The sequence below is a fragment of the Myodes glareolus genome, chromosome 8, assembly GCF_982192425.1.
Source record: "Myodes glareolus chromosome 8, mMyoGla1.1, whole genome shotgun sequence".
NCBI classification, from domain to species: domain Eukaryota; kingdom Metazoa; phylum Chordata; class Mammalia; order Rodentia; family Cricetidae; genus Myodes; species Myodes glareolus.
The window spans coordinates 71761626-71783821 of NC_142033.1; the positions used below are offsets into that span (position 1 = coordinate 71761626).

At 49.6% G+C, this 22196-nt stretch overlaps 2 protein-coding genes and 1 long non-coding RNA gene across 5 annotated transcripts in view; 2 read left to right on the plus strand and 1 right to left on the minus strand.

Moving 5' to 3' along the window:
• The window catches only part of Cfap99 (cilia and flagella associated protein 99), a 43211-nt gene extending 23343 nt beyond the window's left edge, over positions 1-19868 (minus strand). Inside the window, exons 1-5 of the mRNA XM_087909111.1 lie at positions 19761-19868; positions 11785-11913; positions 3451-3595; positions 2280-2374; positions 670-782 (exon numbers count right to left, since the gene is read on the minus strand). Of these exons, the coding sequence (XP_087765237.1) occupies positions 670-782; positions 2280-2374; positions 3451-3595; positions 11785-11898 (467 nt within the window). The 5' untranslated portion in view covers positions 11899-11913; positions 19761-19868. The remainder of the gene's footprint in view (positions 1-669; positions 783-2279; positions 2375-3450; positions 3596-11784; positions 11914-19760) is intronic.
• Positions 6953-8526, plus strand: LOC146893892 (uncharacterized). The gene is made up of 3 exons (XR_015002572.2): positions 6953-7632; positions 8000-8104; positions 8403-8526. It is a non-coding gene; the product is annotated as an uncharacterized LOC146893892 (long non-coding RNA).
• A 268-nt stretch (positions 19869-20136) lies between the features above and the next one.
• Zfyve28 (zinc finger FYVE-type containing 28) overlaps positions 20137-22196 on the plus strand; it is a 93235-nt gene continuing 91175 nt past the window's right edge. Inside the window, exon 1 of one of the 3 annotated variants that reach the window (XM_085692032.2) lies at positions 20137-20427. In XM_085692032.2, coding sequence (XP_085548158.1) covers positions 20389-20427 — 39 coding nt within the window. In that variant the 5' untranslated portion in view covers positions 20137-20388. The remainder of the gene's footprint in view (positions 20428-22196) is intronic. The other 2 variants (XM_085692030.2, XM_085692031.2) reach the window with 2 other exon arrangements.

The window sequence follows — 22196 nt, forward strand, 5'->3', positions numbered from 1 at the left end:
GCTCCTCAAGGGGAGATGAGTGGCTTGAAATGGTTTCAGACTCAACCCTAGAATCAGGTCTACACAGAGGTAGTGAGGCTGCCCTGAGGTCTAACAGCCAAGGGCTCTCGTCAGTTTATGCCTGGACTGGGCCTCTAGCTTCAGTCCAGGTAGGTGTGGGGAAGCAGCTGTAGGCCTGTGCTGAGGCTGGTCCCAGAGAGGGCTGTGGTAAGTGTGGAAATAGCACACAGCTGTCCCCTCATTTTGAGGAGTTTGTCCTAACTGCTAACAGTGGGGATCATTTGGGACAGGAGAGCTCTCCTGGCAAAGGAGTAGCTCTGAGGAACCCCACTATGGGGCAAAGCCTCCTACACAGAGCTAGCACATAGACGGTCTACTTGGGTCCAGCCTATCTGCCTGTCCCCAGGAAGACATGAGGCTTCTCCAGTCCTATCAGAAGGAAGGAATCTAGGAGATCCATACTGCATTCTGCTGTCCTTGCCACCGGCTGTGGTAGGTAGATTCATTGCATCTCTGGCCTCTCACGCTGACCTGGACCATGATCTGGCCTCTCACACAGCTTCCATGAGCAGGCAGGGAATGAGGAGCCCCACCCCCCACCCCCAGAGACCCCTGGCGTGGGCACCAGACAATTTTCAGAGACCCAATTTTCTGCCACAGCTGACCCACCTCATCAGAGGGTCAATCCAGTTCTCCTTCACATGGGATGTTTCGTAGATGAGGCTCCACTCGTCCTTGATCCATGAGCACAAGTTCAAGGGGTTAAAGAAGAACCTGAGGAACTGAGGTAGAAAGTCCCTGATCACCTCGGCTGTGGCTCAGACACCACCGGCTGAAGCCCCAGCACTCCTCATAAGGGCCACAACAGGCTGTGACATTCAGGTGTCACACATACTGCAGGTGGACATTTATCCAGCTTCCAGGCCCGGAAGGCCCCTTGCTCCACTCCTGGGTAAGAGGCTACAGGGGCACACGGAGGGCTGCCTGCCTCCTACCCTGCCCCAGTTCTGTGGGATATCTAATGCTGGGAATGTAGTAATGTCATTTTTTGTCCCTGTAACCTTGTCACTATAGCACTGCAGGGCTAGGGCTGGGAAAGTCTCAGACCTGGGAAGGTGGGCTGTCATCTAACCATTCACAGCGGGTGTCTGATCTCAGCCCTGAGACTGAGGCAGTCTCCAAAACAATCAGAAGGGACAGTCAATGGCTTTGGGACTACATTGATGCCATTATCCTGTTTGCAGGATCCTGGGACCACATCAGAGCCCAGGAGAGCTCTGCAGTGACACAAGAAACACAGCTGGTACTGGGAAGCAGGAAATGTATTTGGGAAGTGACCCCGGAAGTACGCGGCCAGTTGAGAGGACAATGGTGAACAAGGCTATAAGCATGCAGAGCCACTGGTCACTATGGCCTCCCAGTGTGACTCCTGTCCTCATCAGCTTCATCCTCACCTATCTCTTGTGAGGATCAATTACTTGTGGCCTGCAACCCTATTGCAAACAGAGGTCACCAAGGCCTCCTTCTAGAGCAGCATTTCTCAACCTGGGGGTCATGACTCCTTTGGGCGTGGGGTCGAGGGTCACCTAAGACCATCTTGCATATCAAATATTTACATTACAATTCATAACAGTAGCAAAATTACAGTTATAAAGTAGTAATGAAAAAAAAAGGGTTGCAGCATTAGGAAGATTGAGAACCAAGAAACACGGTTCCAGAGCTTTCCACAGTTCCCCACTTGGCAGGCAGCCTGACCACTTTTATCACTTACCTCTGTGGCCTCTCATCTTCTCAGTCCTTGCCCAGAGCCAGGGTCTCTGTGTGTGACCTTGGAGTGTAGGAGGCAAGGTGGATGTTTGCTCAATAGTCCTTATGGATTCCAGCACAAGGCAGCAAAGCCTGAGCCAAGTACAGATCATGCCAAGTGCAGAACTGGCCAGAGCAGTCCCAAAGCATCACTAAGAAGATGCCATCAATTTTAAATTCCTTGTCATAAAAACGAAGCCCTTGCTTAAGATAATTCTAATTGCTTATCCATCATGGTGTATGTGCAGGTAGGAATGCCAGTCCTTCATAAACCAACCAGATAATCAGAGACAGAGAGCATTGTACTATACAGGGCTGTCAGATGGTATTAAGCAGAGAAAAGATGAACCTGTCTGTTTCTCTAGCAAGAGGATGAAAAGTGGGGTCGATCAGATGCACATCTGGCCCTAGATTCTTGCCTTCCTGGTTGGTAACCTCAACTGCAGTACTGTGTTGGGGGCAGTGGTGCTCACCTTGCAAGTCTTGCGCACAGGCTGGGACTTGATGATGCTGCAGAAGAGCTGGAAGCCAAGCTCATCCAGCTGGAACATGGCCAGGTAGCATATTACTGGGGAGAGAGCTTGGTGTGAGGAGTGCCCAGCTGCCCTGCAGAGGGGCTCTGTGTGTGACCTAGGAGAATTCTGCAGCTGCTGAGAGTCTTACAGGCCCCTTACTCTGTCAGAGCACACAAGGACAGGCCCATATGGCAACTACCACTTCATGTACAGTGATTGTAGAACTAGCCACTTGGGGCTTTTGGCTTCCACACACATTACTCTGCATTTGGTTAATTCTCAGAAATCCCAGAATTTCTCTGAGCAAAAGTGATATCATCTTCAGTTTTGTCGATTTTGTGAGCTGAGTCATTCTGAGCCTTTGGGGATGGAAGCTTCTCTGATGAGGCTGTGGTTCTGTCTCTGAGCCAATGAGGGTCAGCCTAGTTTTGTGTCTGACACCAGCTACCTGTCTCAACCTATCAGTGTGCTTAGCCCTCAGCTCTCTACCTCCTGGCCAGCATCAAGGCCAACAGCCTTAGCAGGTTCTAAGGCTACCTCTCTCTACCCTATGGTAGTGCAGGTTCTAAGGCTACCTCTCTCTACCCTATGGTAGCACCAGCCCCTGCTCACAATAGTCACCATGTTCTGTGAATGTGGACAGTGGTCAGAGGTGGCTCTCATATTTAATTTTTCCCTGGATGATCCAGACTACCACATGCCTCGTCTCTCCACAGGTATCAGGGTTAGGGTCACAAACAAACCACAAGAGGTACGTCATTTGGCCCAATCTACCCTCAGGGTCATTTGGCTCAACCTACCCTCCAGGCATTTTCTTCCAGATAAGTGGCTGGGGGGCAGACAGAGCTGCACATCTGCTCTCAAGACCCAGTTTCAGTTTCCACATGAGAAAATATAGAAATAATAAAATATATCTAGCCTGAGCCACATCCTTATGGGCACCTGAGAACCAAGTGAGAGAAAGCAGCAGAGGCATGTGGAGCCGCCTTCTGTGTCCAGAAACTTGCCTACTTGTTGGCCTCTTTCAAGTCAACCTGTCAAGGTCTGTGGCTAATTTACTCTCTAGTCCCTGTCTGGAGTGGGCAGCAGGCCTGGGCCTCACAGACATGTGGATAGTGAATATACGCACCCTCAAAGAGGCTGTAGTCGGCCAACAGGCAGTGCCGACCATCCCGTACATAGAAGGCATCCACCACGATGGTCAGTAACTTCCGGTATTCCAGGCAGCCAGACAGAATCTCCAAAACAAAGCCAAGCTTCTGGGGGCTCAGAGTCTGGAAAAGAAAGCCAGTAGTGAGCCCTCAAGGACCATGAGGTCAAGGCCAAAGGTAGGGGATAGACACTCCCAAGTGGCCAGTTAGTTTAGCTCTCCTAGAGCAGTGGGCAATGACCACAATGACTGGACCCCACAATGTCAGGACCCCTAGGGTGAATGAGGACAAAGTGGGTGCAAAGACAAAGACACAGAAGGACAAGCATTGTGAAAATATTCTTCTATATGAGGATAGGCGAATCCATAGAGATAAAAAGAAGGGCCAGCAAATGACAAGGGAGGGTATGGGGATTCAGGCAGCTACTGTTTCATGGGGATAGAGTTTCAGGTCAGGAAGTTAGAGGGTTATGGAGATGCATGGAAGTGATGGCTACACAGTCCTGCGAGTGTGCTTTGTGTCACTTGAAAATAGTTAAAATGGTCAAAATTTATGTCATGTGCATTTTACCACTAGGAATTAAAAGAAATTCATTTAACAGTTTTCAAATGAAGACATAAAACATGATCCAAAAGAATGCTGCATGATCAAGGGAAATCTGTGAGAGCTTATCCAGAATAAAAAGCAGGATGGGCGCTCCTAGGCAGCAGTAAGAATTATGGTCCTTTAGCCAAAGCATAGTGTTGCATATCTTTTAATCAAGGCACTTGGAATAGAGGCAGGTGGGGTTCAAATCCATCTGGTCTACCTGAAATCCAGGTATATTAGGAAGACCCTGTCCTGATAGGGGGGACAGAGAGAGAGAGAGAGAGAGAGAGAGAGAGAGAGAGAGAGAGAGAGAAATAGAGAGAGAAATAGAGAGAGAAATAGAGAGAGAAAGATTGAGAGATACATACATCATACAGACAGACAGACAGATAGATAGAGATATTGATTCTGAATTCTGTCTCCTTTGGGGAGGGAGCTATTCAGGCAGGGTAGGGTAGGGCTGACCTTTCTCACTTACACTTTCAAACAATTTGGTTTTGTGACCAGTGTCAAGACTTTCTATCACTGTGATTAAAATAAATCTAACAAAAACAGTTTACAGGGGCCTGGAGAGATGACTCAGAAGTTAAGGGCACTGATTGCTCTTCCAGGGAACCTGGGTTCAAATCCCAGCACCCACATACAGCTCACAACTATTTGTAACTCCAATAACTGACACTCTCACACAGACACACCTGCAGGCAAAAACACCAATGTACATAAATGGAAATAAACTTAAAAAAAACAGTTTCTAGGTAGAAAAGATTAATTTGACTCATGGTTTCAGAGGCTGTAGTCCACAGGTAGCTGGTTCCAGATTAGAGGGAAGCTGTTCATCATCTCATGGTGGCAGGAAGCAGAGAAGGCTGGAGGTGGGGATATAACCTCCAAGGCACCCTTTCAAGTGACCTGTTTCCTCAGGTTCCCATCGGCTCTGAAAAATGCTATCAATGAAGCTGTCCATTGACAAAATCAGAGCCCTCAGGATCCAACTACTTCCCAACTGCCCCATCTCCAAACACTGCACTGGAGCAAGACCTTCAACACAGGAACCTTTCAGGGGACAATTCAGACCTAAATGATAATATGACCTGTGTGTGACACATGCTAATTATTTTATAAAGTAATTAATGTTTTTAAATTAAGGTTTGAAAAGTAATTATGTTTTGATGGAGAAGGAAAATGAGTATATCTGCTCGAACCAGCACACCGCTGAGGAACTTGGTGAGACACTTGCTGCTGAGCCTTTCTGGAAAAGCAATTTGGAAAACAGGTTTTGAGAGCTTTATTTTTGTGACCCTTTAACAGAGTAAGTGTGCTTCAGGGTACTTAAGGAAGCCTCCCAGAACACAAAAAATGTTCATGTGCCCTCACCGGGGAAGAGGTCTAAGCAGCACTGAAAACAGGAACAAGGGTCCAGCAGCAGGCAACCAATGGGTCAAGCATCATTGCTCCATCCTTCATACCAGTATGGTGCAGCCATTAAAATGATGTCATGCTAAGATTTATACGGGGATGACAAAAGAGCGCCACCATGGCAGACCCCACGGGCTACGACTTTGATGGCCGCAGAATGTATCTGCCACTCCTCTCTGCTTCTCTACACCCACACTTCTCTAATAACTTCAGAATTAGTGAGCTTTCCCCCAGCTGGCTACCCCTTTTAACAGATCCTGCCTCTATCAAAGTACTTTCCAGAAAGGCCGCATCAAAAAGCCTTACAGCATCCGGGCGTGGTGGTGCACGCCTTTAATTCCAGCACTCAGGAGGCAGAGGTAGGCGGATCTCTGAGTTTGAGGCCAGCCTGGTCCACAGAGTGAGTTCCAGGACGGTCAGAGAAAGCTTGTCTCAAAAATAACAACAAAAACAAAACCAACAATAATAACAAAAAACCCTCTGAGTTTCCACAGCACCATTTAAGAAAAAGTATCTCTTTTACTAATTATTTTGCAGCGCTAGAGATTAGAAGTGCACTCTACCTGAGACACACACACCTCTACCAATAAACACGGGTATTTCAATGTTTTTAGTTTTTAAATTACATGTAAAAATTATTTTGTATGCACGTGCACTCCTGTGTGTAGGCATACATGGCAAGGCATACATGTGGAGGTCAGAAGACAACTTAGGAATTGACTCTCTTCTTCCACCATGTGTGTCATGGGTGTCAGCCTCAGGTCATCGGGTTTGACAACTATAAGCACCTTCACTCACCAAGGCATCTTGCCAGCCCAGCCCTATTTTAAGGGTTGTTTTTTCTCCTCCCTCCAAGACAGGGTTTCTCTGTGTTACCTTGGATGTCCTGGAATTCACTATGTAGACAAGGCTGTCCATCTGCCTGCTTCAGCCTCTCAAGTGCTGGGATTAAAGGTGTATGCCACTACCATCTGACTCATTTTTTTTGTTTTGTTTTGTTTTTTGAGACAGGGTTTCTCTGTAGCTATGGAGCCTGTCCTGGAACTAACTCTTATAGACTAGGCTGGTCTTGAACTCACAGAGATCCTCCTGCCTCTGCCTCCCGAGTGTTGGGATTAAAGGTCTGTGCCACCACCACCCAGCTAATTTTTTTTTAATCTTAAAAGAATAACAGGGTAATAGAAGAGTCTACAGACCCAGGACACATCCCAAGTCATGACTCAGTTTCCCTGTGAGTGTCATTTCTGGTACTGCCCTTGCTTCCCAGCACCGGAAGAAGCCTGAAAAGGTTTTCTTGAGCCCGTTTGCTAATAGAACACTAGCAAAAAAAAAAAAAAAAATGGAATGTGCAAAGGGACACTACCTTACCTTTGCTTCCCTGATACCTACAGCACTAAGATGAGCCTGTTATTGTAAGATTTTAGACAATTCTGAAGCCATTTCTAACAATTCCAAACCCTCTCAGTCTCTGTGCCTCAGTGCTTCCCCTCCTCCCCTGGGAACCAAGGACCTAACAGCTACACATGCACGTACTCAGTTCCTGAACAATTACCCATACACGTATGTTTTGACTCAGTCCCCTGGGAAACGGGGTCAAAATGACCTCTTACCTCATCTGATCTGACAATAGTTCTCCAGTCAATTATTGGTATTAGCCCTTTTCGAATAAGCCAATCATAATGGTCAAGGAACAACCCCTCTTGTTTCTATGGGGCCTTCTCCTTTAAAAGTAGACTGTACCAGCTAGTCGGGGTCTCTCAGCTTCCCGAATGCTGGGGGACCCTGTCATGACAGAATTAATAAAATCCTCATGCTTTTGCATCGGCTGTGGTGTATGAGGTGGTCTCTGGGGGTGACTCCTTCTCGGGTTGGACACTAGAGTCCAACATTATGGTGGCAGCAATGCCAGGAGAGGTTCCCTGCAGGGACAGCCCTGGAGGAACCGGGAAGCCAGCCCCTGCTTCTCCACCCTTCCCAAGACTCTCAGCACAAGGTTCTAGCTGGAGTCCCAGCCTGTTTCCCAGGTTCCTTTTGGAACACATCTGGCTACAATATTTCCACTGGCTACCATTGTTCTCAGCTCTGGGGCTACTCTTCCTGGCATCTCAACTTTTCCATACAGGAACATCTTGGGCTTGTTTCTCCATGATTCACAAGTACTCCCAGGTTACCTGGTCCAACTTCATGTTGAGAATATGCTGGCCCTGAAATGTCCCCATCACCAGCCTGCACTCTCCCTGCATTCCAGAACCCTCTACCTGGCTGTCTGCTTGGCCTCTCCACTTGGAGTCAAGCATATGTTCACTAAGGGCTCTGCCGGTGGCCTCCTGAGACTGACCCCCGTTCCCAGCGCTCTGGCCTTGGCCTGATAGCCCAAGTGCCCTTTCTGATTCTCTTCTTGCCCTCCTTGATCTATCTGCCTTCGGTCCGGATACCTAGAGGCGTTAGAGCTCTGTTTCCCAGCTGACTCCAAATCCAGGAAGGTTGATGGTGAAGGCTAACTATCATACCCACTCTTCAAAGTTTCTCACAGCTCCTGGAGTCCAAGAGAATGGTGCCAGCTCCTGCATGGCTTCCAGTAAGGGCTTCATGCTGTTCCATATATGACAGAGAAGAGAAGGGCACCAGGTATGTGCAGAAATTAAACACAAGAGCTAGCCTTGCTTTGTAAAAACCTACTCTCTTGCTAAGGTCAGGGCAAGAACTCACTTGGGGAGACACATTCACTCTTGAGGGCTTCACCCCCAGGGACTGAATCATCTCTCATGACATCATCTTCAAACACTGTGGTCCTGAGGAATTCAGCTTCAGCATGAAATTTGATGTGGAAATCACCTTCACACTATAGCGAAACTTTTATATTACTATGTGCAATGGATTCTCACTTATATGTACTTTTACATAATTTTTACTTATTATTTACTAGATGCAAGCCAACCTTCCTGGAAAGTCCTTAGAGAGAACCAAATGCTACTCTCTGCTTCAGTCCTGGGACGGCATTGAGGGAGACTTTTATTGAAAACGGTTTTGAGCCATGGAAAACACTGGATATTTTAATAAATATTAATGTGGGACACATTTCTTGTGTAACATTTTCTGTATAATTTTTTCCTTCCTTCCTTCCTTCCTTCCTTCCTTCCTTCCTTCCTTCCTTCCTTCCTTCCTTCCTTTCCTTTCCTTTCCTTTCCTTTTTGATTTTTCAAAAACAGGGTTTCTCTGTGTAGTCTTGGCTGTCCTGGAACTCACTCTGTACACCAGGTTGATTTTGTACTCATAGAGATCCGCCTGTCTCTGCCTTCCCAAGTGCTGGAATTAAAGGTGTGCGCCACCACCACCCAGCTATTTTTTTTTTTAATTTTTACTTTAGGTGTAAGTGTGTTTTGTTTGCATGTATGTCTTTGGTACACCATGTACATGTAAGCAGTGCCTATGGAGGCCAGAAAAAGGCATCAGATCTCCTGGAACTGAAGTTATAGACGGTTGTGACCTGCCATGTGGTGCTGATAATTGAATTTGGGTCCTCTGGAAGAGCAGCCAGTGCTCTTAACCACCGAGCTATCTCTCACCTAAACTCTTGTACAAGCCCCATTAACTTCTCCCTTACTCTTCTGGCTGCTTGCCCCAGAGCTACCCAGCTGCCTATGCTTTTCCTGTTAGTCCTGCCCTGCAGGATCTTTTATGCTCTTTCCCACTTGTCTACAGTCTGGGCTCTGCTCTGACCTTTCCCTGCTTACAGCCAACCTCCCCCATGGACCAGCTATATAAGCTGAATAGCCAGGTCTGAATAGCACACAGGCCTTGTTGGACTTCCTGTCTACCCACTCTCAGTCATAGGTAAGAGCCTTGTGCTCCTGGGGTCTCATCTTGGTAGGTCCCTCTGCCCAGGAAGCCCTATCCCACTTCCAGGAATCTGTTGCTCCTCAAAGTCAGACTTTTCCTCACTGCTTGGCTACCTACCATGCCTATGGAGCCCATGTTGCCCTCTCCTTCGTCCCTAGTCCCAGGTGGATTCCCCGAGTACTTAAGTATAGCCAGGCAAGAGGCTTCTGAACACAGGGAAAGCCAAGGTGGTACCCAGGGACTGACCCCACCAGAGTCCACCAATAAAACTCAGCCCTCGATCAATGCATCAATGACTTTATGCTTACTCCAAAGCGTTGGTAACTGATTAGGAGTCGAGACAGAAGCCACAGGCTAGGCCGCCAGAGCTGCCAGGGGACTTCACACTTGAGTGGATGGGATCCCTTTACTCCTGCGCTCTCCCCGAGGCCCAGCCAAGTTGACCCAGGTATTCCCAGGCTACTGCAGTTGGATCCACACTCTGCACAGCCAGCTATAACCTAGTTTCATCTACTTAGAAAGAGTCTCCAAATAAGGATATGTCCACACTAAGAAGAGTCTAGGGCACCACGCACTTAGGCAGTCTGCCCACCACATGCTCTGGCCTGAAGCCTTCTGTCAGCCTCTGCTTAGTGGTCTAGGGGTTGTGTAGCTTTCTGGCAGGTGGCATCTCCAGCCTTGGCCTGGCGGTCAGTATATTCCAGAAAGTTTCTGGCAGCTGGAGATGAAAGTGTGTTGTTAAACTGGGTCAGTGCCCAGGCCCCCATCCATCTTGACTTCAGAGGGACTTTGACAGAACCTGGAAGGACCAACATCTGAAGCAGGAGTTGCTTCTCCGCTTGAGATGGAGCTCAGCTTCCTGGGTATGTCAGCTCCATCCACTGTTGCCAACTTGCTGGGTTGCATCAGAGTGCTAGGCTTCCCATGGAAAAGGCACACAGATGGTCACGACTTTGTGATTTTCCAAGTGACAACTAGGACTCATTTACAGTTAAATCTATTTGTTGTTAATGAAAAAAGTGTCTCAAACCAATTATGAGAACTAAAACTCAGTTCTCTGTAATGGTCACCAACGAGTAATGACAACGACTTCCCTCTGGCTCGCTTGAAAGAAAGGGCCCTTCTTTTATCAAGGCCCTGAATGATTTAGCAGCCCAGGGAGTATGCTGGGTGTTATAAGTGGGTGGCGATAGCGGGAGTGGCAGGGATAGTGGGAGGAACAAAGAGACTGTTCAAAAAGCACCAGGAAGGCAGTATGGCCAGTGGAGGGGATGCGAGGATGGGTGGGAGAATGAGGAGGGCCCAGTGGAGCCTAGAGACTCTACAGGGAGGATAACTACTGTGTCACATCTGTGGGGAGAGCAGGAAGAGAGGCGAGAGGGAGCTTTGGCAGTGAATACGATGATGGCTAGACCAGGGCTGAGGTGGGTGTGGGGGCAGTGCATGCCTCACCTGGGCCAGGCAGGGCTTGATGACTAAGCTCTTTGTGGATACTCACGGGAACCAAGAGGACGTATATCCTCTAGACGGCGCTACTTAGACATTTGTGCTCTTTACCATTGGATACGAGAGTCTAAGGTTGGGGAAAGAGGTCTGTGCTGGAGCAATCAGCAGGTGGGGTGACTTCTGAGTACCCTGACAAAGAGAAGTCAGAGCCTCTGTGGGTGGGGAAGGGGACTCAGGGCAATGTCCAGAGAACCAATCAGAAGATTGCAGTGCTGGAGTGTATATGACAATTGGGGCAGAGTCTGGAGCTGCCAATAGAGAGGGTGGCAAGTCTGCTGGGGGAGGGTGTGCTTTGGAGAGTTAACCACCCAAAACTGACTTGGAAGTATAGCTGCCATTGTGACAGGCTCAGTTGGACATTCCAGTGACACGCTATCCCTGTCTTCCTCTCTCTTACCTTCTGCAGAGGGATGCACTGCTATTTCTATCCTGGATGTCTCTACTTCCAGAACCTTGAGAGTAACGTTCTGTAAATTTTCCCCAGTCGCAAGCATGTTGTAGCAAAGCTCAAAGATTGAACTGGGGCCTAAGGGAGGTGGACAAGCACCAGGTGGAGGCACTTAGGGTCCAAGGCACTTAGCAGGGCCCAGACTCTCTCCCGGAGTCCTCATTGGCTGAGCACAACCCATTACGAACTGTGCCCATAAGCAAGTCCTTACTTCCCCCACTGATGCTGTCCACACGGTCACAGCTTTCTCTGTGTGGGGACTGGGGCTGCTTCTCATAATGCACCATGGGAGTTTTGTAGCTCTGGGTAGAGCCAGGTCCGACGTGCATTCTAGACGCGGGGAGCCCTCTCATGGCAAAGGGGTGCCTACACAAGGACCACCAGTCTTTTGATAGAGTGCCTGTCTCATACTTCTCCCCACAGGAAGGAATGGATCTCATGCTGTTTGCTGGAAAGTGACATGTCAGGTGACACATGAAACTCCCAAGAAGCCCCAGTGGCTACCTGACCCTACCTGTTGTAAGGAGGAAGCTGCCGTCTCCAGGAACTGCTCGGGATTGTCCTTCTCAGGCTTAAATTTGTCAAGTTGCTCTATTACAATCTCGATGCATTTTCCATAGTAGGTCATCTTTTAGGCAGAGCCCTGAAACAAACCCACACAGATCACATCACCCATGACCTCTGAGTAGCCAGTTTGGGTGTTGGCCGAAGTGGTTGCAGGACCCTTACCTACCTCAGAAAGAAGTCCCTGAGGGTTCTGGGTTTGAATCATGAGAATTTTGGAAGTAGGGTTTGGGCTCAAGTAAGCTCAAACACACTACTTGGTTAGTTTATCTCAGGGCTCTGCCACCCAAGTGATCTGCTTGGTCGTGGCGAGCCCACTTCAGGTCACCCCTTAGCTCCACCCTCTGCCCTCTCTGCCCAGGGTTCCATGGCAGCCACCAAAGTCCAACAGCCATGCTGTGGGTGGGGTGACCCCCAGAAGGGGCTCAGGTCAAAAAGCAGGCCTCTGAACATCCCTCAGCCCGACTGGGAGGGGTGGCTAGTTTTCAGCAGGCTTTTCCCAGAGCAGGTGAAGAAGACAGAAGAATCGCAGAAGGCTGTGGAGTTCCTAGGTGCTATGCCATATGAATAGCAGGACCCATGCTCACAATACGATAAATGAAATAACAAGAAACATTCAATTTAAATAAAAAGGACACAAACTGGAGAAGAAGTGCTGAGTACTAGCATGCATTCCCCCCTTCGTGTTTACTAATTGTGGATCTGATGTGACCAGATGCTCCAAGCTCCTGCTGCATTGACTTCCCCACCGTGAAGGGCTATATGTTGGACTGGAAGATAAAACAAACCTTTTCTCCCTGAAGTTGTTTTTGTTAGTAATTCAATTCTTTCTTTTCTTTCCTTCCTTCCTTTCTTTTCTTTCCTTTCTTTCTCTTTTTTTCAAGACAGGGTTTCTCTGTATAATCCTGGCTGTCTAAAACTCACTCAGTAGACCAGGTGGGTCTTAAACTCACAGAGATCCCCCTGCCTTTGCCTCCGAGTGCTGGGACTAAAGGGCTGCACGGCCACGCCCAGCTGCTTTTGTTAGTATTTCATCATAGTAACAGGAAATGAAACCAAGGTCCTCAGTGTGATGGCCAGTTCTGGCTAGTCATGCCAGGTCCAGAGGCTGATTTTTGAAGATTAGGAAGCTTTTCTAAGTGGTCAAAATGCCATAAATGAGAATTTAAGAAAGACAAAAGGGGAAGGAAGAAGGGACATGCTCAGAATTGAAAGATGTAACTTTCCAGAAGGGCAAGGCCTATGAGGGTTCTGCAGAAGGAGAATTCATAAAAGCTAAGTAGGGTACCCCAAAAGTTTCCAGTAGAGATCAGGATTGCCAAGCAGCCTCATGCCTTAGCACTCCAAGATCCAAAAAGTCACCTGTCAAAGACCCTGTTTGACCTCTGAACAAATCCAGACAGGAACAGGCATGGGTCTGGGAAGCTGAGGTTGAGCCCACGGGAGTGTGGTTGTAGAGGAGATGCAGATGACTCTAGGGTGGCAGCAGAGGAAAAAAGCAAAGTTCCCCTGCTGTCTTTGGGGGGACCTCTCTGTGGCATTGCCTGGGAAGCTTCACTGAGGAGTTAGGGGAAAGGTTGGAATGACTTTCACCGAGAGCCAGAGTCCCCACCCACCCTGACTACATTCTGAGCCAGGTCTACCACAGCTGGGGCCTGACAGGACTGCCAACACAAAGGGAGCACTGGTCTCTCTGAGAATGGCCTCACAGAGTCTGCAAACAGCTTTGAAGCCCTGGGACCACCAATAGGCTCTAGGGACACAATAAGGAGGTTCCATGGGCACTGAGGGGAGGCATAGCTAGGACTCTATCCCTGCTCAGCCATGATGACAGACATCAGGACAACATTTTCTCATGCCTAGAAACCCACAGGTCCATTTCATGGTAGATCCCTCATGGGTCAATGGGGCCTTGATGATGAGGGGCAGGAGGAGACGGTAGCCGTCTGTCTTGGACAATGCCAGATTATTCAATCCATCGCGCACAGATCCACACCTGCCAAGACACAGCAGGTGTGATGTTGGGTATGGTGAGAGGTTTGGGGCTGACCTACACTCTCTGAAGCCTGCTTCCCTGGACATTGTCCGCTAAAGCCATTCTACCTTATAAGGAGCATCTACTGTTGGAGGTCTGGAAGGCCCTGAGGGCTCCTCTGGTCTTCTCCCTCTCTTTGGTCACTCAAGTTACTTCTAGTGAGCTTCCTGGTGAGAGACTTGACTACACACTAAATGAGCAATAGATGGGCTTCATGCCCAGTGGCCATTTCACCCTGTCTCTGAATATGGCTTCCTCTCTTTGGGAGGGACAGAACAAGCCAGACACTTAGCTCTGCCTACACGGGTAGATTTACGCAATTGTCACACAAGAGACCGGAGGCACTTTTCTAGCCATTACTTCATGGAATTGGAGACCTGAGGCTTTCCCTCTGGCTTTGTTGGGGGTGCTCTGTGCTAGGTGAGCCTCTGGCCTGGAACTAGAGCCCCCTTCATGAGACCACATCTGCTAGGCAGTGGCCTGGAGCTCTGTTCCTGTCCCGGATCTACCTCTTGACTGGTTAGTTCAGTAAGCTGTGATGTCACTGGTCACACATGACCTTTGCCCTCCTTCTCTGGAACAGCTCTTGGGGGCCCTTTGTTCCACTCTGGATCTCTCCTAAGTGGAAAACAATTCCAGACACTCCAGGAATCTTGGCTAAAGGCAGCTCTGTGGGTGTGGGGGAGGCCCTTTCTCCGTGTGTGTGTGTGTGTGTGTGTGTGTGTGTGTGTGTGTGTGTAACTCCTAGTTATTAGTGTCTTGGTGACAAACAGCGGCACTGTCAGGTAGCAGTGGAGAAAGCATTAGCTCTGAAAAGATACCCGTCTCTACAGGTTTTAGTATGTGCCCTAGCGAAACCTAGTCTTTCTCAGTCAAGTGCAACTAGTGGACAAAAGACTTGTGTTAGGTTCACAGCAAGTGTTGGCCCTCACTGCCCATGCCACAGAAGTCATGCTGCTGGTGGTGGGGTGTGGCTGCGGACTCCTCCAGTGTCAGTTACTGTGTTCATGGAATCCTTCTCTGGCCTCATGTCTGAGATAGAGGATGTGTCTAGGTGAAGCCTTAAATCCATTCACTTGCTCTCCCAGCCTGAGCCCTCCCAATGCACCAAATGTGAGCTCCTGAGGGGGCTGGGTGGGGTCGGAATGCAGTGGGCTCTAGGCCTTTGACCTTCGCTGCTGTGGGCAGAGTGGAGAGGTGAGGTCTCAGGTGTCTGTTCCCAGGTTCTCAGTTGCTGTGGGACCCAGAGGAGCCTCAGCATATCACCAGCCCTTTACAGTTCAAAATCACAGCCTCTGACCCCTCTCCTTTACTGGGGTCTTTGCATATGGCTCCTTTTTCTTCCCATAAGTTAAGTGATCTCTTTACATCTGAGCTACATGCTGACACACTGAAGCCTGCCTTCTTTGCCTGAGATTCCTTTCTGTAAACCTTCTCTGATAACAACTAAAATGATCATTAAGCCTGGGTGAGCGCGGTAAGCAGGGCCCTGTCTCTCACCCGAACCTCGTCTAGACCGAGAGTGATCTGTGAATGATGAAGGCAAAAATATAAAAAGGCATAAGTATCCTAAAACAGCCCCGCCCCTAATCTGGAAGATGTAGGTGGCCAAGATAAAACCAACCGAAAGGGCTGACTGAACCAAGGGCCTCTATCATGCTAGGCTTCTGCCACTGAGCTCCACCCAGAGAGATACAGTAGGGGATCAGGAAGCCCTCATCGACTTTTTAAAAACACTATGTTTTTGTTCTTTCAGTTTCACACATGGAGACAATGTGTTTTGACCACATCCATCCCCACATGATGACTTTGTTCAACACACTTCAGTTTTATTGTCTCATTTAATTGGGGGCTAGATACAGTGATAATAATTTTGTAATGAAATAAGAACAAAACCCATGTCAAGGAGTTTGGACTGGGGAATCTGCTTCCCTAACCCTAGAGAACTTTCTTTCTGGGTGAGCCTGAGGCCTGGCCTTTGAAGCCTCCCTCAACCCCTGGTGAAGATGAAGAAGATGTGAAGTAGAACAGCACACACACACACACACACACACACACACACACACACACACACACATTCCAGGACTCAGCCAAGAGTTTATAAAGATGCAGTGTTGAATGGCAGGGGTGGGACTCAGTCGGATAGCATGGCCTAAAACACACCATGCCTTGGATTCCACCTTCAGCACTGAGGAAAACAAAATGCAAACCAAATTGCCCGGAAACAATGTCAAAGAGTGAGTGTTCTTTCTCTCACGTGTTCAAGGTGTAGTCCACGATGGCAGGGGAGTCAACGCAGCAGCAGCTTGACAAAAGGCCATGTTGCTTTCACAACTAGGAAAACAGAGGGCTGGATGCCTCCTAGTGTTCCGCTCACCTTCTCCATTTTATTCAGTCCAGCATCCCCTGCCCATGGCATTGTCCTGCCCACAGTTAAGATGGGTGAGTCTTTCCACATGTGTTAGGTTATCAAGATTATGCACCCATCTACCTACCCACCCAGATTGGTGTGTCCAGAGGTCTCTTAGGTGGTCTAGATCCTGTCAACACCAGTCATTATTAGATACTCTGATTTTCCTTTTTTTTCAGCAAGTTTCCAATCTAGAGGGCTGAACTTATGTGGATGGACTGCCCAGTGGTGCCAGGGAGAAAGGGCTGCTTCCTGCTCCCCTACTGTGGAGCCTGTATCTCTGCAGAAAGCGTGGGTCAAATGCCCTTGACTGACCTGAGTCAAGGAGGACCAAAGGAATCAGTCCAAACACTCCCAAGCCCAGAGTGGACCTTGATAGAAGGACACACAAGGAATGAGGGAAAGAACCAAACTGGAGGTGGGATGGAGCTCTTGAGAGCCTAGCCTGTCTCTAATTATCCAGCCTGGGTTCTCTGGGGCAGGGGTGCCTTGCAGGGACCTGTACATCTACATGTGACAAAAAGCAGGTGCACTGTGAGCTCAGGTGGGCATGGGAGAAAGGATTCGTGGATCCTGAATCCCCTCTGAAATCACCTAAAACGAAGGCAAAACAATCACGGCTATGGGTAGGAAACGGGCACTGCCTCAGTCAGCTCTGAGCACCTCAGCTTTACTGACTTCTGACTCAATTTTAGTTTTGTTTCTTCTTGTTTATCTTTGTGTTGGGGAAGGTGGTCTTGATGTGTGGCAGAGGCTGGCCTCACGCTCTCCACCCTCCTCTCTCTGCTTCCACAGTGCTGGGCTAACCTGCCCACAGAGCCACACCTGGAGCCAGTGTCATTTTAAAAGTCTGCTTGTTTACAACCCAGCGTCTCTCCTGCACTAGGTGGTTAGGTGGCTGCTGAGTTGCATGCTGAGAGCCTCAGCCTTTAGCTTATAGGTGAGAACTGAGATTTGGTTTCTAAGAGGATATATATATATATATATATATATATATATATATATATATATGCCCTTTAACACTCAGTTCTGCACCTGAGGTGACCTGGAAGGCAGACTGAAGCAAAGTGAACTAAAGCAAGTGAGGAGGGTTCATTTCTATCAGATAGAAATGAGTTCAACAGCCTCAGCCATGAGATCCCAAATTCATGTTACTGAAAATACGCTACTGTCCCATGACTAAAGCCACTCTGTTAAGTGTGGCTACCAAGCCATTCTCTGTGGCTTTCTCTTTCCTCCCGACACTTCCTCAGACCCACTGCTGCCCAACTGGAGAGTGATTTTCCAGACTCCCTGGAAGATGGCTGAGAAGTCCTAGAGAGTAAACTTTAGGAGTGTTGGACACAAGTGGAGGGCCATTCCTTTCTTATTTTTTCCAGCAGGTTCGTGGGCTCAGGAGGTGATGACAAAAACCAGTGCAGCCATCCTGAATCCTGAGGAAAGAGGTGAAGGATGGTACCCAGAAAACCTGGTTCCGGCTGTTCCTCCAGGATTACCTCTTCACATACCTCTCATATGGACACATCAATAATCTATGATGCTGGAATCTGCTGTTGCCTGCAGGTAAGCCTTATCCTGATATACCTACCTCCCTGGGGGTTAGTCTTTATCCTGATCACAGCTTCCAACTACGAAGCACAGAAACTAGACAGCAACCACCCCATGCTTTGGAGTTGGCTAATGATGCACAGACCTCAGATAACTTACTAATCCACTTATTGCCAAGCATGAATTCATGTGTCTACTCTAAGTTTTCACTTGAAGAAGATTGTGGTTTTAGGAGAAGCATCTTTTTTTTCTTTTAAAATTGTATTTATTTTTATGTGTGTATATAAATAGGTGCATACACAAGTGTGTGCATTTGTACGTGGAGGCCAGAGGACAACCTTCAGTGTCATTCTTCAGGCACTGACCACCTCGTATTTGAGACAGAGTCTCCCGCTGGCTTGGAACTTACCACCTAGATCGGATTGTCTGACTAAAGAGCCCCAGGGATCCACCTTCTCTGCTGTGCTGGAATGACAAATGTTTGTTACCATGCCTGGTCATTTTTTAAAAAGATTTATTTATCTTATGTATATGTGTGTTTGCCTGCATGCATATATGTGCACCACAAGCATGCCATGTCCATGAAGGTCAGAAGAGGGGTTTGATTCCTTGGAACTGGAGTTACAGACAGTTGTGAGTAGTCAGGTAGGTCCTGGGAACTGAACCTGGAACCTTGGTAAGAGCACCTGGTGCTTTTAACCACAGAGCCATATTGCCCCATGCCTAGCTTTTGTGTGTGTGTGTGGGTTCTGGTAGACTTACTAATAAGGTAATAAAGCAAACTCTTTATTAATTGAGCTATCTCTGCAGCCCCAGAAGCAGTTTTTATGATGAGAGAGCATACAATTGTGGACATGTTGACTTTAAGGTGGTCTGTTAGTTGTACAACTAGTGAATCCCAACATTTAGGATGGAGGGAAAAAAGCTGTTTACAAAACAGTGTGGTTGATCCGAATCACCCAGGAATGGGCAGAAGAGCAGCTTAAAGGAATAAATAAGTGGTGGACCAGAAGGCTGGGCAGGTCCAGAGCTGAGGGCTGAGGGAAGATGCAGGAGCTGCTGCAGCAGAAAGAGGGTGCATACACTGTACCATTCAAGAGGCAGTCAGTTGGGCCACCTATTGCTAATAGTAAGAGAGAAATGAGAGCTGAGACCCATTATTGGATTTAGTAGCTCCGAGATCAAGGACGACTTTGGTCAAGTGCACCAGAGGAGTGGCTGGGAGTGAGTTCAAGAAAGAGCAGGTGGAAAGGAATTGGAGCTAGGAGATACCTCCAGAAGGGTTTGCTTTTTAGGGCAGAGGGGAACGGGAAAATCAATCTGAAACACAAGGGGAACATCTCTCCCTGGGCTAGAGGGCTGAACTCCTTTGAATTTAATGAAATAGAGGTCAGAGAGTCCGGGGAGGAACAGGAACTCCGTGCTTGGTCGGGGATAAGTCCCTGTCATTGTCTCATTTCAGACCAACGGGAGAGGGCTCTGGTTGTGGGTGAGGGGAAAGAAAAAATTGTTGGATGCACCCGGGGGCTCTTGGGATCTACTGCCTATGGCAAACGCTCTTCGTTTGTGCATGGGAACTTTAGGTGGGATCACACGTTCTCAGCTGAATTCTTGGCACGTGATAAATTCTCAGATTTTTGACTACGTTTGTGTTTGTGTGTTTATAGATCCCAATTATGGCACTGCTAGGGAGGTAGTGCATCATGGAAAAATTATCTTTTAAAAAAAGGTACCATTTGTTGTGGCGATTAAAAAAGAGGTGTTGGAAACACCCTACCTTTAATCAGGGAGGTGAGAAGAAGACCGCAAAGGTAGTGTGCTAAGACCAGAAAATAGTAAGCAAAGATTTGAGAACTGGAGTTAGTGAGAAGACATGAGGATGGGTTGCGCCTGGCTTTCTATGAAGGCCCCTCACCCTCACTTGCCCGCCTACCTGCGGGCCGCCTGGCTTCCACAGGCCTCCACCTGTCCCCGTGTCTTCTCTCCAGGCGCCGCGGGCCAGAGCCCTCACCGGCCAGCGCCCGCACCCACAGCTAGCCTGGGCGTCGTTTAGGCGCCGTCACCTAGCAACGCGAGGCAGGCTCTGCTCGCGGTGGGCGCCGGGACCTGTAGTTCGGAGCCGCCTTCCCTGGGTGCGCGTCCCGGGCGGGGTGCGGCGTGGCGCTGGGCGCGGATTGGCGGCCTCACCCGGCGCGCCCCACCCGCCACTCGCGGCGGGCCGGGGGCTTGTGGCGCCTTCGGCGCATGTGCAGCCGTGACCGGCGGAGGTGCGGGGTGTCAGCAATCCGCGAGGCGCCGCGCGCCCAGCCCGCGCCTTTCCGCGCGCCCGCCCGCCCGCGGGTTTGGGTCGGTCGCGCGCCGCTAGCTGAGCATCCTTCCGGCCGCGCACCTGCCCCGCGCACCTGCAGCCAGCTGCTCGGCGCTCGGCTAGGCGCTCAGGATCCGCTTGCTCTAGCCGGTCCCTGCCCTGCCTGCGTGTCCTCCCCGTGCCGCAGCCGGGCCCGGGCTCAGCGCTGCGGAGGGCGAGGGCAGTCCGGAGCGCGGCCCGGGCCGGCGCGGCGATGATGAACAGGTTCCGAAAGTGGCTGTACAAACCCAAGGTGAGTGTGGCTCTAGTTGCGGACCACGTCCTCCGCGTCATGCTTTTCTTCGTCCACTTCTCTTATCCTGCAGGTCCCTCCTTGGTGAGACAGACCTCGTTTCCCTGGCTCTGTGAGAGTCCCCCTCTCTGCTTTCTGCGATGCCCCTTTCCTGGATTCTGCGACTTTAACAGATCGTGTACCTGGCGCGCACTGACTATTCTTTGCTAAACCCAGTACTAGACCGGGGTTTCTTTCCGGCTTGGGTGTATTATCATGTACCCGCTCCTTTCTCGTCTCGGCCCCAGCTCGAACTCATTGGTCCCAGCTTGGATGCTCAGAGTCCCTACTTCTCTTGGTTTCCTCTTGCGGCACCGCAGATGCCCCTTCATCTTTCCGCACCACAATTATTCTGGCCTAGGATAGTGGGCCTCCCACCCTCCGGTCGTACTTGTGAACGGTCCTTCTCCTTACTCCCCTTTCTTCAGTCCCTAGGCTTTGGTCATACCCTTTCTTCCTGTATCTTTAGAGGGCCCACACGCCGCGGTTCGGTCCTTCCAAACTGGACTGATTCGACCTCGGTTCACTTCGCATCCCTATCCGGGTACGGTACCCGCCCGCACCTTTTGGATCTCTGACCAGTTCTCCGTTTAGTCGCTGGGTACGGCTCTTGGAGCCTGCAGCCTCTGCGGGCCGGAGGTGCGATTCGCCAGCCGGCGCCTCTCTTGGCTCCACCGGGTCGGGTCCCGGCGGCGCGCCCCGCGCCTCGGCAGCTGCGCCAGTCGCACTGCGGGCACTGCGTCCCCGTCGCTTGCCTGGGGCTCGCGGTCGGAGCAAGACCCGGTGCGCTCTGCTCAAGGCCGGGCGGTGCAAAGCTGGTATCCAGCAAAGGTCCAGGACGCTCCCGCAGCATCCAAAACTGCGTGTGTGTGCGGGGTGGGGGGCGCAGAACCAGAGGACGTCAACGCTGGAGGTCTTCAGGGGGTTACGACCTGGGTGGGGTCACTGCAAAGACCAAGGGCGGGAGCAGTGCAGCGGCTGCTTGCTGGTGTCTCCGAAGTCAGAGGCCTCCTTCTCATTGGTCCACCCAAAGAACTGACCCTTTCTCCCGCCGTGACTAGCCACTTTTTTTTTTTTTTTTTTTTTTTGGTTTAGAGTTCCTGTCCCAGACTCCGTAAATGATCTCTCGGGAGTGGGGTTTCCTTAAAATCATGTCAGCTGGCGCGCGCGTTCTGGAGAGACATTCTGTTTGGAAGACTGGCACTCGAGGCTTGGAAGACCTCAAATGATCATGCTTTTTGGCCGCTGAGGTCGGGAAGTTTTTCCTTGGGTTGGAGAGTGTTGGGGTGACGGCTTATAGAACGTGAGGCTGCCCTTGATCAGCCCTGGCCTGGCCAGAGGGTATTCTGGATTCTTCAGGTGCAGCAGCGGTTCGTGCTCCTGTCTTCTTCGTTGTGGGGCAATTTTATCAGGCTCTTTCGACCCTGGCGATGGGTGTGGTTTGAGCCTGCTTGCCCTTAGCCACGCCCTAGACGTCTAGCCCTCTCTTTACTGCAATCCCTTCCATGTGCTCAGTCCTCCCTGCTGTCGCTTTGTGAGTCTGCCAGGGGCTGCAGCGGCTCCTGCACGGAATTATCTGTACAAGGAGTGTTTTTCTTTCATTCGAGTGACTTTTTAGCACAAGAAATTAAAACCAAACAACAACAAAACAAGTTCAGTGATGAACTTGCAGGGGGGAGGGATTTGCTTTTTTAATAACATGACAGGGGGCTGTTTTCATGCTAGGCTAC